Source organism: Molossus molossus, unplaced genomic scaffold (genome assembly GCF_014108415.1).
Source record: "Molossus molossus isolate mMolMol1 unplaced genomic scaffold, mMolMol1.p scaffold_m16_p_18, whole genome shotgun sequence".
Classification (NCBI taxonomy): Eukaryota; Metazoa; Chordata; class Mammalia; order Chiroptera; family Molossidae; genus Molossus; species Molossus molossus.
The window spans coordinates 63594056-63612673 of record NW_023425353.1 but is presented as its reverse complement, the minus strand read 5'-3'; the positions used below and the strand labels follow the sequence as shown (position 1 = coordinate 63612673).

Genomic DNA, 18618 nt, shown 5'->3' with positions numbered 1-18618 from the left:
AAACAATAAATATTATTTTTAATTTTAGCATTGTGTGAGACTTTTTTCTTTTGATTCTGGATCATTTCAGCAGGCAGCCTGTGGCTTGGTGGAGGCTGTTAGGCAGGGATCCATTATCCTTCCCTGGTTGCATCAGGCTGCAGCAGGAGAAAGAGGGGAAAGTTTTGGCCAGACCAGCCTTTCCTGTCTGCTCCAGCCCCAGCTGCTTGAGGCTGAATGGGGTGGCGTGGGGCCACTGGATTGGTAATTATTCTCATAACCTTCAATGCAAGCCTAGCATGCAGGCCCCACAAGCCCAGCCTGCAGCTCATCCAGTCATTCCTTAGCCTCTCTGCACTTAGCCACATGGGTGTCCGAGCTAACAGACAGAGAATCAATTGTTCTGAAAGGCTAAAAGCAATCCTGAGTTTTTATATGGGCTTTTTGGTTGCTGTGTGATCTGATGTCACCAGGCTGGCTTTACTCATCAGGCTGAAGATGATGCCCAGGAGCTGCCAGAGAAGGTGAGGGAGCTGGAGTAGAGAGTCACAAGCTAGTCTGTCTTTACCTGGCAGAGGATGAGGCTGTGGGAGCTGGGCTTCCCTGGCAATGTCCCATCTGGCAGTCACAGTTCTGTTGCACTGGCACTTCCTTTTTCCTTGCAGCTTCACAGAGACCCTTGGACTTTGGTTTTAGAGCCACCGTTCTATGTGAATGGGTGAGTGGGGCAGGGATCCACAGCCATCTGGGAGTGGGTGTGGCCTACCTGGCAGGAAGCTGAAGATTTGGGGGTTTAAGGAAGGAGCCTTTATTCCTGAGAAGTTTTTTTATGGATGACCAGATAGGAATTATGGTCAAGTCAAAAACTAACACTTTTTAGAGATGAAAATTGTGTGCCTTCTGTCTGGGAAGATTAATTTAGTGTTAAGCCTACTCCACTCATGCTGCATGATGTCTCCATTTATTTAATTTAATTTATTTATTTACTGTTTTTGATTTTTTTTTTTTTTTTTTTGAGAGAGAGAGAGAGATGGAAACACCATCAGCTGCCTCCTGCACACCCTCTACAGGGGATGAAGCCTGAAACCCAGGCATATGCCCTGACCGGAAATCGAACTGGGACTTCTCAGTCCATGGGATGACCCTCATTTCACTGAGCCACACAGGCTGGGCAATGTCTCTCTTTAATCTCTTTGATTTGGAGATGGCTACATATGTGTCTCCTGAAGCTCTTCTGAGCACCACCCAGTTTTTGAGAGAGTCCTGAAACCAGCCTTTGCTGGGAAGCCCCTGGGAGTACATTTGCATTCCTGTGAAATGCCAGCCATTCCCATGGCTCGGGATCACTTTTTTCTGTGCTTCTGGATAGCTTGCCCTTTGAAACAGCTTCTACTTTAAAATGGAATGCTTTGGTTCCTTGATGTTAGTAGTGGTAGATTCTTGTACTCCTTTGGGTCTTCAGTAGATGCTAAGTTAAATAGGGAAGCCCCTGGAGGCATATTTGTGAAGGGAGCAGAGCAGATGGTGAGTAACTCCCTCCTGGATGGCACTTCCTTTTTTTGATGCACTTTGAAATGCCACCTGTTCTGATATATCTCCTCTCTCCCTGATGGAGGTAAGAGTAGGGGAGAGAATAGGGCCCTCTGCAGCAATTTCTTTCTTTTCTTTTCTAATTATTAATTAATTATTTAATTACAAATGTCCCTCCTTGCCCCCCTATTGACACCATCCTCCCTGTTCCTGCCCCCCCACAACCCCGGCCACCAGCAATTTCTCTGACTGTCACAGCCTTAAATAGAAGCCAGAGTGTGTTTGTTAAAACAACCAGTAGGTGATAACAGCCTCACCTAGGCAAAGCAGAGTATATCTGGGTCAAAGGTGAAGGACAGAGAACAGGTTATTGCAATAGTAGCCAATTAGAAGCAACAGTAGCACCATTTCTGCTGCAAGGTCATATGGTCTCTACCCATAGTTTTTTCCATATATATATATATATATATATATACACTTTTTTTTTTTTTTTTTTTGAGAGAGAGCAACATTGATGTGAAAGAGAAACATCGATCGGTTGCCTCCTGTACACACAACTGGTGATCAAACCTGCAACCCCGGTATGTGCTCTGACTTGGAATCAAATGGTGACCTTTTGGTGCATGGAACAATGCTCAACCAGCTGAGCCACACCTTGGTTGTAGGATTGTTTGAAGTGGGGGCAGATCCTCAGGTGTGGTAGTGCAGTGGGAGTCACACCCAGGTTTCCTGGGTGTGGGCTGACTCCTGGAAACTTGGAAAGATTGGTCTACCCAATAGCAGAGGAGTTGATCCCTGCCCCTCTAGCCTTTCACTGCCTCTTCTTTTTTTTTTTTTTTTATATCCTCACCTGAGGACATTTTTGCATTTATCTTCAGATAGAGCAGGAGAGAGAGAAAAGGGGGAGAGAAACATCGATGTGAGAGACACACATCGACTGGTTGCCATCCACACAACCCCATCCAGGGCCAGGGACAAACTGCAACTGAGGTATGTGCCCTTAGGGGAAACCGAACCCAGGACTCTGGTCTGCAGGCCGATGCTCTAACTGCTGAGCCAAACTGGCCAGGGCTCACTGCCTGTCCTTAGTGAAGTCTTCGTATTCTGAGATAAGAAGCATAACTTTGAAACCAAGGATCCTAATTCTGAGACTGTGAGGTCAGGAGAGCAGTTTAATTGGTTCTGCTTGCTGTCTGGAAATTTATCATTCATTCATTCATTCATTCATTCAGTAAACCTTCTCCAAGAGTGTTCAGTAAGGACCCAGCAAGCAATAAGTTAGACACTACTCCCCCCCCAACTCACCCAAAGTTGATGATCCAAGACTCCTTCTAGAAGTCAAGGAACTTGACTAGGGAGACACTGCTGTTTGGAATCACAGGCCTGCCTAGCTTAGAGCTTCTGCACCAGCAGCACTGAGCTTCTGGATATGTGCCAAGCAAATATTAGAGGTCCTAGTGAGGATTTTAATTAATACTGGGTAGCCTGGCTGGTGGTGTTCAGTGGTGTTGCTCAAGAAGTTGCTGGTTCGATTCCCAGTCAGGGCACATGCCTGGGTTGTGGGCCAAATCTCCTGTGGGGGGCATGCAGAAGGTGGCCAATCAATGTTCTCTCTCATGATGTTTCTATCTCTCCCTCTCCCTCTCAAATCAATAAAGAAAAAAATTAAAATAAATACTGGATAATTACCAGGCGAAGCTTAAGCATCCCAAATCAAATTCCATTCCTGTTCCCAAGCCTACAGCTACCACTTTCTGGTGGGACCCAGCAGAGACAGGGAGGATTCTGTCCTATGTCCACTGGGACTTTGGTCAGTGCCCTTTGTGGCATGGACATCCCAGGAAGGTCTTCACCTTTTCTTATTCACTTCCAATCTGGTGTGGGTGAAAGGGGGCAACTTTGGAAATTGACTGACCCCTCCAGTTTGCCTATGTTCCCTCCCCAGGGGCAAAGGATAACACTGCCTTGTGGTCTTCTCAGCACCATCAAGCAGTGCTGGCCTAGGACCCAGGGTGGAGTGTGGGGAGAGAAGGGACATGCAGAACTAGTCTTAGGAATCCTGGTGGGAGTGCTCAAGAGGAAGAACAGTCACAGAGGTGGTTCCTGCAATGGCCTTATTCCCTTTTCTCAAGGTACGTGTTTGGGCTTCCAGACTTCTTTGTCTGCCTATGACTCCCAAACTACTATATCATTGAAATTCCTACTATGTACAAGGTCTTCCCCATTTGACATCTCACAGACCTGCCAGACTTCTGAGGGCCCTATGGTAATTCCACCATTCCACCCGGCAGCCAGGGTGGTCCGGACTTTACCAGGCCTTTGCTTCCTCTGTCTGCTATACTCAGATGGCTTTCCTCCAGATCATAAGTCAACCCTGTCCATGCCTCGCAGTCAACTTGAATGTCAACCCCTAAAGTGGGCCCTCTAGCTCTCCACTAAGCCAGAACCACTGAGGTGGTAATGTGTCTCCTGGGCTGTGTCCCGGGCGCCTAGAAAGTGCTAGCAAACAAGAGGCTCTTAGCGTGTGTTGAAAGAATAAGCGAAAGGTCTTTAAAACCAGGTGGAAGGCACTAACGAACTCTATATAGCCGGTAGATCACTCACTCATTCTGGCGCCTCAAGCCGGGACTGGCCAGGTTGGGCGGTGCAACGGCGCACGCGCACAGAGGGCCGGCGCTCAGCGGGGGCGCGCACGCCCGTGGCCGTGTGCGTCACAACCCGGGCTCCTGCCCCGCCCGTCCCGCCTGCCCGCTGGTCGGTCCCCGCGGCGGCGGCGGCGGCGGCGGCGGCGGCGGCGCTGCCCAGTGACAGCGGCGGCACCAGGCCGGCCGTCCTAGCAGCGTAGGGTTGTGTGGCCCGGAAACGCAGAGCCGGCCAAAGGACAGTACGGCGCGAAGGAGGCCCGACCGCGGTCGCGCGTGAGGAGACCTCGCGGGCGCGGGGCGTGAGGCCGGCGTGAGGGAGCGCGGAGGCAGTGGCCGCTGGCGGCCAGGACCCGCCTGTCTTCGCGGTCGCCGCCGGCATGAGCAACATCCAGATCCCGCCGGGGCTCACGGAGCTGCTGCAGGGCTACACGGTGGAGGTGCTGCGGCGGCGGCCGCCTGATCTCGTCGAGTTCGCGGTAGACTACTTCACCCGCCTGCGCGAGGCCCGCGCCCAAGCCGCCAGCCCGCCCGCCGCCCCTCCTTCCGGCTCCCAGGATCGAGAGCCCGGCCCTGGCCTTGTCGCCGACGCGGACAGCGAGACCGAGGACGAAGAGGACCTGGACGGTAGGCGGCGGGCTGGGCCGAGGTTCGCAGTGGGGGGACAGAAGGAACCGGGCAGGCGGTCTCTGGAGGGCCAGAGAAGGCTGCGGGGTCCACACCAACTACCTGGGTCGGGACCTCGGAGCTCCGGAGCGGAGCCTGTCGGGGCTCCGGGAGACGCCGGCGGGAGGCCCGCGGGCGCCTCTTGCAAATTGAGCTCCGCGGTGCCCCGAGCCCTGGAGCGCACGGAGTTGTCAGATTCAGCTTCCAAGGAAACGTGCGCGCTTTCGGCCCGCGTGGCGGCGCGGAGCCCGCGCCGCGTGGCCGCAGGACCCTCGCCTCTGCTGGAGACCCTTCGCCCGATTTCGTTCCGAGGACAAGAGCACTCACATCCACTGACCCCTGTTTAATAACCAGGACGGTAACTGAGTTCGGAAGTAATTCATTTTGTGAGAAGTTACCGGGAAAAACTTTAAGCATAGACAAAAGTAGAGAGAAAAGATGAAGTGAACCTATAGTCACATTCAACGGTTTAAATATCTGTCAAAAATGTTTCGTCTATACCTCCCCTCCCCCCTTTTGCTGAAGTATGTTTAAATCAAATCCCAGTCAGGTTATTTCACAGCTGCATACTTGAGTATGCATTTCTTAAAATATGGACCCTGGGGACACATATATAGTTTTTAATTTGGCTAAACCGAGTGGATCAGATTTGGTCAGGGTAAACAATAACTACCTTGTGGAGCACATCGGGTGCAGGAAAGAAGACAAGGAACATTTTCTACATCAGATTTAAGCAAGGTTGTCAAAAAGCAATTCTATCTACCTCGGTTGCTTCAACATAGGTTTTATCAATTTAACAACAAAATTATCCTACTTTGGAACAGCCAAAACTTAACAAAACAATGAAAACATTTGAAAGAAAAAGTTAGAGACTTAGTGTCATTAGATCATGCCGAAAAAACAAATAAACAAACTAGTTATGAGTTGAATCCACATTAAGTCATGCTGGCAAGAAATTAATTATTGGTCATTGCTCTCACAAGCTTCAGTGTTCTGGACAACAAACCTAACTTCATTTAAAAAAATTGCTCTTCCGTGTTTTCCTTAACTTACTGCATTAAATTATGGGTTTCACTTTAACCCTGGAAATCAGAAAAATTGTTATTTCCCAAACCTCTGACACACATTTGCTTTGTGGTCTAAGACAAGTTGTCAAACCTGTTTGATTTCAGATTAACTTACTTTAAAATGGGGACAATGGCAACAATCTCCCAGGGATAAATGTGTTTTTTTTGTTTTGCTTTTTTTTGTTAATCCTCACCCAGGATATTTTTCCATTGATTTTTAGAGAGAGTGGGGAGGGGTGGGGAGATTCTGGATTAGTTGCCTGCCACAGGAGATCAAACCTACAACCCAGTTACTGTTCTTGACCAGGAATCAAACTAGAGACCCTTGCATGGGAGAACCCACACTCTAACCACTGAACCACCTTGGCTAATGCGATAAATGTGTTTTTATTTCTTTATTATTTTTTATTTATGTATTTTTAAATTGATTTTTAGCGAGGAAGGGAGAGGGAGAGAGAGAGAAACTTTGATGAGAGAGAACATTGGCGACCTCCTGCATGCCTCCCACTGGAGATCAGGCCTACAACCTGGGCATGTGCCCTGACCAGGAATCAAACTGGTGACCTCTTGGTACATGGGTCAACACTCAACGACTGAGCCACACCAGCCAGGCTGTTTATTTATTTTTAAACTTATCTTTATTGTTGAATGTATTACAGATGTTCCTCCTTTTCCCTCTATTGACCCCACTCCTCCTCACTCCCACCCCCCTCCTGTCTTTCCCCACACTGTTGTCTGTGCCCATTGGTTATGCATATATGCATATAAGTTCTTTGGTTTATTTCTTCCCACCCCCCACCCCCTTTCCCTTTGAGGTTTGTCAGTCTAACAACCAATTTGTACTTTTTAATCCCTTTACCTTTTTCACCCATTCCTCCAACCCCCCTCCCATCTGACAACCAACAAAATGTTCTCTATATTGTCCGGCCGGTGCGCCTCAGTGGTTAAGCGTCAACCCATGCACCAAGAGGTCACTGGTTCAATTCCCGATCAGGACACATGCCCAGGTTGTGGACCTGATCCCTAGTCGGGGGCATGCAGGAGGCAGCCAGTCAATGTTCTCTCTCATTGATGTTTCCATCTCTCTCTCCCTCTCACTTCCTCTCTCTCTCAAATCAATAAAGGGGAAAAAAAATGTTCTCTATATCTATGAAAATGTTTCTGTGCTGCTTGTTCATTTTGTTTGTAGATTCAATTGTTGATAGATATGTAGTTATTGCCATTTTGTTTGTTCATATTTTTTATCTTTTTCTTCAAGAAGACCCTTCAACATTTTATATCATAATGGTTTGGTGGTGATGAACTCCTTTAGCTTTTTTTTGTCTGGGAAACTCTTTATATGTCCATCGATACAAAATGATAGCTTTGCAGGATAGAGTAATCTTGGTTGTAGGTTCTTGCTTTTTCATCACTCTGGATATTTCTTGCCACTCCCTTCTGGCCTGCAAAGTTTCTTTTGAGAAATCAGCTGACAGCCTTATGGGAGCTCCCTTGTAGGTAACTAACTGCTTTTCTCTTGCTGCTTTTAAGATTCTCTCTTTGTCTTGAACCTTTTGCATTTTGATGATGATGATGTGTCTTGGTGTGAGCCTCTTGGGGTTCATCTTGTTTGGGACTCTGTGCTTCCTGGACTTGTATGTCTGTTTCCTTCACCAAGTTAGGGAAATTTTCTGTCATTATTCTTTTTTTTTTTTTATCCTCACCTGAGGACACTTTTCCATTTTTTGTTCAGATAGAGTGGGCAGGAGAGAGAGGAAGAGAGAAAGAGAGAGAAACATTGACATGAAAGGGACACATCGAGTGGCTGCCTCCCTGTATGACCCAACCAGGGCTGGAGACAAACTGCAACCGAGGTACGTGCCGTTAGCAGGAACCGAACTCGGGTCTCTCTGGACCACAGGCCAACGCTCTAACCACTGAGCCAAACCGGCCAGTGCTGTCATTATTGTTTCAAATAGGTTTTCAATTTCTTGTTCTCTCTCTTCTCCTTCTGGCACCCCATGATGCGAAAGTTGGTACGCTTGAAGTTGTCCCAGAGGCTCCTTATACTATCCTCACTTTTTGGATTCTTTTTGCTTTTTGCTTTTCTAATTGGGTGTTTTTTGCTTCCTTATATTCCAAATTGATGGTTTGCTTCTTGGCTTTACCTACTCTACTATTGAATCTCAGTAAATTCTTCCTTTTGTTTTTTTTATCCTCACCTGAGGACTTTTTTTTTTTTTTTCATTTATCTTCAGATAGAGTGGGTGGGAGAAAGGGGGGAAGAGAGAGAGAGAAACATCAATGCAAGAGAGACACATCGACTGGTTGCCACACACACGACCCTAACCGGGGTGGAAACAAACTGCAACTGAGGTGCGTGCCCTTAACGGGAACCAAACCCAGGACTCTCTGGTCTGCAGGCCAGTGTCTAACCACTGAGAAGAACTGACCAGGGCGTAAATTATTCTTTATTTCAGTTAGTGCCTCCTTCATTTCTGACTGGTCCTTTTTCACACTCTTGAGGCCCTCACTAAATTCATTGAAGTTCTCACTAAGTTCATTGAGCATCCTCATAAGCAGTGTTTTGAACTCTGCATCTGTTGGCTTGCTTATCTTCCACTTCACTTAGTTCTTTTCCTGGAGTTTTGTTCTGTTCTTTCATTTGGGACATGTTTTTTTGTCTCCTCATTTTGGCTGCCTCCCTGTGTTTGTTTTTATGTATTAGGTAGAGTTGCTATGTATTAGGTAGAGTTGCTTCCTAGGGTGGCCTGTTGTAGTAGGTGTCCTATAGGGTCCTGTGGCACAGCCTCCCTGATCACCCAGCTGGGCCCTCGAGGTGCTCCCCTGTGTGGACTCTACACCCTTCTGTTGTAATTGAGTTTGGATTGCAGTCTTGATGTGGCCTCTTCTTTAAATTCGTAGTTGTAGGACTTCCATTCAGTTTGATTTCAGGTGGTTTTGAATGATGGTTGTTCTGTAGTTTAGTTGTAATTTTGATGTGCTTGTAGGAGGATGCGATATCGCGTTTACCTACTTAGCCATCTTGACCAGAAGTTGATAAATGTGTTTTTAAAAGCTTTATCTCAGGAGTGACTCCTGTGTTAGTTTCACTGTCATCTCTGTAAATCACAAAGCTGTAACCTGCTTTAGGACAGTTTTTTCTGGTCTCTCTTTTTTGTTTAATTTATTTTTAAATTAGAGTTAACAGTCTGCTTGTGTGGCTCGGTGGATTGGGCATTGTCCAATGGACTGAGAGGTCCCAGTGAGATTCTGAGTCAGGTTGCAGGCTCAACCCCCAGTAGGGGGCGTGCAGGAGGCAACGGATGGATGTATCTCTTTCACATCATTGTTTCTGTCTTTCCCTTCCTTTCTCTCTAAAAAATCAATAAAAACATATTTTAAAAAAAGAGGTGCTGGTTGTTTAAAATAAATAAGAGTTGACATACAATATTATATTAATTTCAGCTGTACCACATAGTGATTAGACATTTATATACCTTACAAAGTGATCACCCTGATAAATCTAGTCCCATCTGACAACACGCATAGTTATTACAATATTATTGACTGTATTCCCTATGCTGTACTTTAAATCCTCCTGACTATTTTTCTTCTTATGGCTATTTTTATACCTGGCAATTTGTACTTTTTAATCCCTTTTACATTTTTCTTTTTCTCTCTTTTTTAAAAATATTTTTTCTTTATTGATTTGAGAGAGATAAAAACATTGATGAGTGAGAACATCGATTGACCACCTCTTGCATGGAATTGTGCTGATGACCTCAACCGCTGAGTCACACTGGCTGGGCCCTTTCATGTTTTTCACCTATCTCTCCAAACCCCCTCCCATCTGGTGACCACCAGTTCGGACAGTTTTTATTTACACAAAACAGTATTTTAGGAGTTAGTCCCAGATTTGTAAAATGGAGTTTACGAGTGTTGTGTTATGTCTTCATTCTTTGTTTTTTTTAATCCTTACCTGAGGACATTTTTCCATTTTTTTGTTCAGACAGAGCAGGAGGGGGAGAGAGAGAGAAACATCGAAGTGAAACAGACACCTTAAGTGGCTGCCACCCACATGACCCAACCAGGGCTGGGCACAAACTGCAACCAAGGTACATGCCCTTAGCGAGAACCGAACCTGAGTCTCTCTGGATCGCAGGCTGACGCTCTAACTGCTGAGTCAAACTGACCAGGGCCTTTCTTTGTTATTTTTGATACCTTTTTCAAAATTGAGTTGACTCAAATTTTGGTAATTTGGTGCTTTATTTTATTGGTATTTTATTTTTTTGTTGTTTGTTTATACCTCTGAAGTGGCTGTGCTATGTATAATTATAGAAATCAACACAAAGTGAACTTCTATTTACAGATAATAGACTAAAACATTTCACACAATGATATACTGCTTCACACTCATGAGGATGGCTATTATGAAAAAACAGAAAATAGCAAATGTTGGTGAGGAGGTAGAGAAGTTGGAACCCTTGCTCACTGCTAATGGCTGCTGTAGAAAACAGTTTGGTAGTTCCTCAAAAAGTTAAACATAGAATTACCATATGATCAAGCAATTCTGCTGCTTTGTATATACCCAGGGGAATTGAAAACAGGGAGTCTTGTATGCTAGTGTTCATTGCAGCATTATTCACTATAGTCAAAAGATAGAAGTAACCCAAGTGTCCCATCAGTGATGAATGGATAAATAAAATGTGCTATATATTTACAATGGAATAATAATTCATCCTTAAAAAGGAATGAAATTGTTATACATGCTACAACATGGATAAACCTTGAAAACATTTTGCTAGTGTGATATGCTAGACAAAAAGGGATAAACATTGTATGATTCTGCTTGTATGAGGTACCTATAATAGGCAAATTCATAGAGACGGAAAGACAATGCCAAGGCTTGGGGAGCAGGTAATGGGGAGTTATTGTTGAATCGGTGCAGAGTTTCTGTTTGGGGTGATGAAAAAGTTCTGAAATTGGATAGGGGTGATTATTGTTGCACAATACTATGAATGTACTTAATGCCAAGAATTGTACACTTAACTGGTTAAAATGGTAAATTTTATGTTACGTATTTTTCCCCACAATTTAAAAAAAGACAAGAATACATTACATATCCAGTGATTGGGATAGTAATCCCACAGTCCCTGAGTTTAGAAGTAGGATGTGTAGTCCTGTAGCCCAGCAGGTGTAGCTCAGTGAATTGAGCGTCACCCCATGGACTGAGAGGTCCGGGTTGGATTCCCAGTCAGGGCACACACCCAGGTTGGGGGCTCAATCCCCACTAGGGGGCGTGCAGGAGGCAGCCAATCAATGTTTCTTTTTCTCCCTCTCTCTAAAAAAATCTATAAAAACATATTTAAAAAAAAAAAAGAAATAAGATATGAAATGTTAGAACTGTAAGTAGCAAGAAGACTACTTAATAAGGTTTTGTGTGGCTAACCACCACAGTTTATAAAATTGTATGCTATTGGAAACACTCAGAATACTTACTAGCTGTTATTGGTTTGTTTTATTAACAGTTTTGATATCAGACAGCACACTGAGTATGAAGTACTATATTATAATGAATATTTAACTTTTGAGAAAGCCTGAAGAGTTCATATTTATTAATAAGTTACTCTAACTACATCCTCATAAAAACAATAAATTAACATTGACTTGGTTCACTTCTGTAATTCCCCTAAAACATTTATACTGTGGGTCTCCCAGTATTTTTTAACAGCTTTATGGAGATATAATTCATATACTATATGATTCACCCATTTAAGGTATATAATGTAATGGTTTTAATATAACCACAGAGATGTCCAATCATCACCATAATCAATCTTAGAACATTTTCATCACCACAAAGAGAAACCCCATATACTTTAGCCATCACCTGCCAACACCTCCATGCCCTTCAGCTGTAGGCAACCACTAATTTACTTTCTGTCTATAGATTTGCCTAACTTGGATATTTCATATAAATGGAATCATACAATATATGGTCTTTTGCTCCTGTCTTCTTTCACTTAGTATGATGTTTTCAAAGTTTATCAATGTTATTGCATATTAGTACTTTATTTCTTTTTTATTGCTGAAGACTATTTCACTGTATGCTTATACCTCATTTTGTTTATCTGTTATTAAGTTGATGGACATTTCAGTTGTTTCCACTTTTTGACTATTATGAATAATGCTGCTATGAACATTCACGTGCACAAATTTTTATGTGGACATAAATTTTCATTTCTTTTTGGTATATATCTAGGAATAGGATTGTTGGGCATGTGGTAACTTTATGTTTAACCTTTGGAGGAACTGCCATTTTACATTCTAACAAGCAGTGTATTGAGGTTTTTACTTTTTCTACATCCTTGTCAATAATTGTCTTTTCTTTTAAAAAATATGTTTTGATTGATTTTAGAGAAGAGAGGAAGGGAGAGGGAGAGAGAGAGAGAAACATTGATCAGCTGCCTCCTGCATGCCCCCACTGGGGATCAAGCTAGAAATTGGGGCATGTGCTCTGACCAGGAATTGAACTGGCCACCTCTTGGTGTATGGGACAGTGCTCAATCCACTGAGCCACACCAGCTGGGCAACAATTGTCTTTCTTATTATAACTAACCCAGTGGATGGGAAGTAGTACCTCATTGTAGTTTTGCTTTGCAGTGTTTTCTAATGATGTTGAACATATTTTTATGTGTTTGTCATTTATGTGTCTGAAAAAATGTCTGTTCGGGTCCTTTGCTTTTTTTTTTAATTGGGTCATTTGTCTTTTTGTTGTTGAGTTGTAAGTATATATTTTGGATATTAGTCCTTTACCCGATATGTGATTTGCAGATATTTTCTCCCATTTCATTAGTTGTCTTTTACATTCTTTTTTTTTTTAATCCTCATCTGTAGACATTCTTGCATTTATCTTCAGATAGAGCGGGAGGGAAAGAGGGAGGAAGAGAGAGAGAGAAACATCGATGAGAGAGAGAGACATCAAATGGTTGCCACCCACATGACCCCAACCAGGGCCAGGGACAAACTGCAACCGAGGTATGTGCCATTAGCGGGAACCAAACCCGGGACTCCGGTCCGGACCGACGCTCTAACCACTGGCCAGGGCGTCTTTTACATTCTTAAAGCACACAAGTTTTAAATTTTGATAAAATCCAATTTATTTTTTTTTTTCTGTTGTGCTTTGAGTGTACAACCCAGTCTGCTTTTTCTTTGTTCCTACCCAGCTCTCCTGTTTAGTTTGGACAACCACAGAAGTTTTTTTATTTTAGATGCCTTCCCTGCCCAAACCATTGTCTACTCTGTAGCCAGAGAAGTTTTGGTGTTTTTTTTAGAGAGAGAGAGAGGAAGGGAGAGGGGGAGAGAAGCATCAACATCGATGGGCTGTCTCCTGCACACCCCCTACCAGGGATCAAGCCTGCAACCTGTGTATGTGCCTTGACTGGGGATCAGACTAGCGACCTCTTGGTGCGTAGGTCGACACTCAACCACTGAGCCACACTGGCTAGGCCAGAGATATTTTTTTTAAATGAAGATCAGATCAGATCACTCCTCAGTTTAATCCCCTCATTGCAAGTGAAATGAAATCACACATTCCCTGTTTTTCTCTACCTTTTCTATCTAGCCCTACCACTCCTTCCTTGCCTACTAAGCTCGTTTCTTTCTCTCCCTGGGTAGTCTCTGATTGCTGTTGGCTCTTCCCAACTCTTTCTTTCCTGGCCACTGACCAGCTGGCTCCTCTCTTCTTAGGCCTCAGCTTCAGAAAGGCTTTTCCAAATTTACCTGCCTAGAGTGGGTCCCTCTGTTGTTGGAGTTCAGTGGCACCCCAAGTGGTTACTTGAGAGCTCTGCTAATGATCTGAAATTCTCATTTGGTTTTTATTGTTTTGTCTCCGGTGCTTAGTGGATACTTAAAAATCTCTTGTTGAGTAAATGGGTGAATGAATGACTGAGGAGGAACTGATTTTGGAGACTGCTATCAGAGAGTACACTGTGGGAACATAGAGATGGAAGCTAAGGAAGACTGGTTGGTCAATGGTGTTGGAAGCCATGGAGAGGTCAAGTCGGGTAAGGCCAGTGTTGAAGTGGTTGGACACAGTGGTAATTCTCAGAGACAGAGGCTCCAGTGGGATTGTGGTGGAAGAGGTTTGTTGTCAGTCTGGGTGTGTGTGCGTGTGTGAAGGTGGCTGCAGAAGATTCAGACAAGGAATGAGGAGTGCATTTGAAGAAGTGAAGAACAGACCTGGTGATAGCTTAAAAGAGAGGTAGGTGTAAGAGAATGTTTTTGGTTTTGATTTTTTTAAATAAAATCATCCTTAGCATGTTCATTTGCTGAGGGAAAGTAGCCAGTGGAGAGGTAGCAGCTGATGAAATAAGGTCCTAGAATGGGTGAGTGGGTTGGAATAGAGGGAAAAGAGTAATTTAATATTTTATTTCTTAATGCCCTTAATTCAAAACCTTGTCTTTTACTTACACGATTCTGATAAATGTGAATATTTAAGCTAACAGAAAATTATCTCTTTGAAACCAGTAATTGATTTTTTTCTGGCTTATCTGTCTGTTGGCCATTTTGAATGCCATGGATATATGAAACAGTAGCAAATACTTTTTTATTGATTTTAGAGAAGGAGAAAGGGAGAGAGAGAGAAAAACATCTGTTTGAGAGAGATACATAAATTGGTTGCCTCCCTTAGGTGCCCCTTATGCACTCCGACCAGGGATCTAGGTATGTGCCTTGACCACGAATCGAACATGAGATCTAGTACACGGGATGATGCTAACTGAGCCACACCAGCCAGGGTGAAAATGCATTTTTAAAAGCTTTATAATTTAGACCTTTTGGGAGGGAGTTCTTTTTTATTTTTTAATCCTCACTTGAGGACATTTTTTCATTTATCCTCAGATAGAGCAGGAGGGAGAAAGGGAGGAAGAGAGAGAGAGAAACATCAGCGTGTGACAGACATAATGACTGGTTGCCACCCACATGGCCCCAACAGTGGCCGGGGACCAACTGCAACCGAGGTTCATGCCTTTAGTGGGAGCTGAACCCGGGACTCTCTGGTCCGCAGAGACCGACGCTCTAACTGCTGAGCCAAACAGGCCAGGGCTGGGGGTTTCTTTTTAAAACATATCAACTACTACATACAACATCTTTTATCTGGAAATGAAGGAAAAGGCAGCTTACTGGATCCTCTTTCAAGTCTCAAAACTCTTCAGTATCTGATGAGAGATGATGAGCTATTTCTGGATAATTATATTTGTTGGGATTTTTCATTTGTTGCTCTTTTTTAAAAAATTTTTTCTCCATATTGATTTTTAGAGAGAGAGAAAGGGAGAAGTAGAGAGAGACAGAAACATCTATGAGAGAGAACATCGATTGGCAGCCTCCTGCCTGCCTCCCCACTGGGAATGAGGCCCAAAACCTGGGCATGTGCCCTGACTGGGAATCGAATTGGTGACCTCTTGGTTCATGGGTCAACGCTCAACCACTGAGCCACACTGACCGGGCTCATTTGTTGCTCTTGATAAACTTCTTAGTTTCTTGAAAAAGTGAAAGCAATTAAATGATTGTTATTATGATGAAAAAATATTGGAAACAATTGTAATAATGTAATAATCACTATGTTTTATATTGTGGTTTCTGGAGATAGCTAGATATTTAAAATCAACAGTTAAGTGATTTAGTTATTCTTAGATTAGTTTTTCGATGGAGATACTTTATTGAGAATACAGGAGATTTCCTGTTTTTTCTGTAGCTCTGCTTCTGATACATATTGTTAAAATATTTTCAGTTTTGTGAAAAAGAATGATGTCCTCAGTGATCTGCTTACAAATTGTTTTTATTATGGAAAAGAGCAAGACAGTCTTCAGTTGGAAAGTGAGTTTTATACAGTACTTGAATCAAGCATTGCTTCTCCTGTGCCTAAGTTTTTCTCTTTGAGAGCGATACCATCATACGTCCAGTTTTCATCAAATCATGATTAACACATCTGTGACTTTCATGAGGCTCGTGGGGTGACTTGTCAGCTTTCTGGGTGTGAGAATATGGAGTTGTTGCTCTTCAGGGTCACTGTTTACCACTTATGCAGCTAAAAATGTATGTGGTCTCCGCCCTCCCTCCCTTCCTTCCTTAAAGCTTTTGTTGCTGAATGGCAGTAAAACTTACTACCCTCCTACCCTTTTGGAAAGTGGCTATGAGAATGGGTTGTGTGGAAGAAATGATTTTGTAAAATCCCAAGAAAAGGTGGGTTCTCTTTGTATGGTGGCCCTTCCTAAGGAAATATGATTATTTAAAACAAATTAGAGAACACTTATTCACAGAACACAGAAGATTCATTCTAGCATTAATAAAAAAACTGAGCTTTGCCTGGCTGGTGTGGCTCACTGAGTGAGTGTCAACCCATGCAGAAAGAGGTCTCTGGTTTGATTCCCAGTCAGGGCACATGCCCAGGTTGTGGGCCTAATCCCCAGTGTGGAGCATGCAGGAGGCGGCCAATCGGTGTTCTCTCTCATCCATGTTTCTATCCCTCTCTCTCCTTCTCCCTTCCTCTCTCTAAAATCAATAAATAAAAAACATTAAAAAAAACCCACAAAAACCAAAAACTGAGCTTTGCTAATGCATTTTCAGTAACCTATAGGCAGCTTTTGAACTGTTCTCATTTGAAGGACCAAATGCAGTTAGGGCCATCAATGCATACTGTGTAGGCAAGGACAGGTTGGGTATATTTGCCCATTCTGGAGAATGTGTGACAAGCTTGTTTTCATTGTATTTGGCACAGAATAGCCTTGGTTTACAGCTCTATGAAAGGATGAGATTATGTCACGATTAAATACTTAGTATTAATGGATCAAGACTTTCTATTCAAATAAAAAGCAACTTGAAGGGAAATAGTAGGAGAAATATTTTGCTCATTAAGAATCCTTTGTTGCCCTGGCCGATTTGGCTCAGCAGTTAGAGCGTCTGCCCAGGGACCAGAGAGGCCCAGGTTCATTTCCCGCTAAGGGCATGTACCTCGGTTGCAGTGTCCCCAGCCCCGGTTGGGTTTGTGTGGGTGGCAACCACTCGATGTGTCTCTATCACATAGATGTTTCTCTCTCTCTCTTTCTCCTCCTCTCCCTCCCACTCTATATCTCAAGATAAAATGCAAAACTCTCCTCAGGTGAGGATTAAAAAAAAAAATCTTTTGTTATAATTTTAGATGAGGTGGCTCCAGGAATGAAAATAGATGTTGGCACAGCTACTTTTTTTTTGTCTCTACAAACATGTGGTCTGCTAGGATTGTTTTTTGTTATATTTTCACAATATGTTTTTCTTGTACTTTTTCCTGTTTGGTGTAAAATTCAGTGTATGACTCGTTGGAGTTAAAAAGAAAAGGTAGGAGGGTTCAGAGACTGGCTACTAAAACTTTTAGCTTATTTTATTTCTTTTGCACTTAAGGTTCCATTTAAATAAATCTAAAAATAGATGGCTTGAGTTTTTCTCAGTCCAAACCCTGATATTTGCCTGGGAATTTTTCAGCAATGGTTTTAAGCTATGATACTCACAAGATGATATGTATGAAGATAGTGACTAATAAAGTAGAAACTTGAACAAAATTTTTTTAGATAAACCAGTGGCCAGAGAGTTGTTAATCAGTTTGCAGTGTTATAATTTAGCACTTTTGTTTTTTGAGGCATCCATTTATAAAGAAAAGTAAACTTTTGGTTAGAGGAGGATTTACTTTTTGCTGTAAATAGACATATCATTTTGTCACATTCTTGAAAGATTTTTGAGGCGTATTCTTTGATGACTCCCTGATCATTAGAAGGGCAGGTGATTTGTCTTGCCATTACCAGACCAAGTGTCCAGTGCTTGACTAATGGGTTGATTTCTTAACTCACAAAAGAGAAGTCACATCTGGTTGGTGATGCTCTAGGGATCTTTTCTAGGACTCACTAGATAATTCTTGAATTAAGGTTGACTTTAGTGCATACCAAAATTTTAAAATGTTGTTAGTCTAGTAGATCAATAGTATCTAAAATGCTAATAAATAAGAATGGGATATAGTGCCCCTGAAATAAATGGGCATCAGTGGTCTTGGGGTTGTTGTTTTTTTAATGTTTTTATTTTGTAAATTGGCTAGGGAGTTTTAACAGTTTGTTTTTGTTGCATAATGAAGAATGTGTCTGGCCTCTGTCCCAGATTCCTGTCACAGAGCTTCTAAAACTCTTAGAATTTCCCAAGTGTTAGGAGTGTTTTTGTTACTCATGAGCCCATTGGATCACACTTGACTTTGTGGGGTTTTTCTTATTGATTTTAGAGAGAGCGAGAGGAAGGGAGAGAGAGAAAGAAAAACATTGATTTGTTGTTCCACTTATTTAGGCATTCACTGGTTGCTTCTTTTTTTATTGATCCTCACCTGAGGATATTGGGGCCAGGGATAGAACTTGCAACCCAGGTACATGCCCTTGACCAGAATCAAACCTGAGACCCTTTGGTCCGTGGGCCAACACTCTAACTACTGAACCAAACTGGCCAGGGCCATTGGTTGCTTCTTGATGTGCCCTGACCTGAGATCCAACCTGCAACCTTGGCGCATTGGGATGATGCTCTAACCAACTAAGCTACCTAGCCGGAGTGAGAGGACTTGTTATTTATTCATTCAGCAAATAGTTATTGAAACCTACTTATGGCAGACACTATACTATGCAGATGTATAAAAGACAGTCTTTTATTTTGTTACCAGAAAGGGGACCTGGCTCTGAGTGAGTCTG

The 18618-nt window shown here is 43.1% G+C and overlaps 1 protein-coding gene across 1 annotated transcript in view; it reads left to right on the top strand.

The window, feature by feature from the left end:
- Nucleotides 1–4333: 4333 nt before the first annotated feature.
- The window catches only part of PRKAR2A (protein kinase cAMP-dependent type II regulatory subunit alpha), a 75642-nt gene continuing 61357 nt past the window's right edge, over nucleotides 4334–18618 (top strand). Inside the window, exon 1 of the mRNA XM_036266536.1 lies at nucleotides 4334–4778. Coding sequence (XP_036122429.1) covers nucleotides 4532–4778 — 247 coding nt within the window. The 5' untranslated portion in view covers nucleotides 4334–4531. The remainder of the gene's footprint in view (nucleotides 4779–18618) is intronic.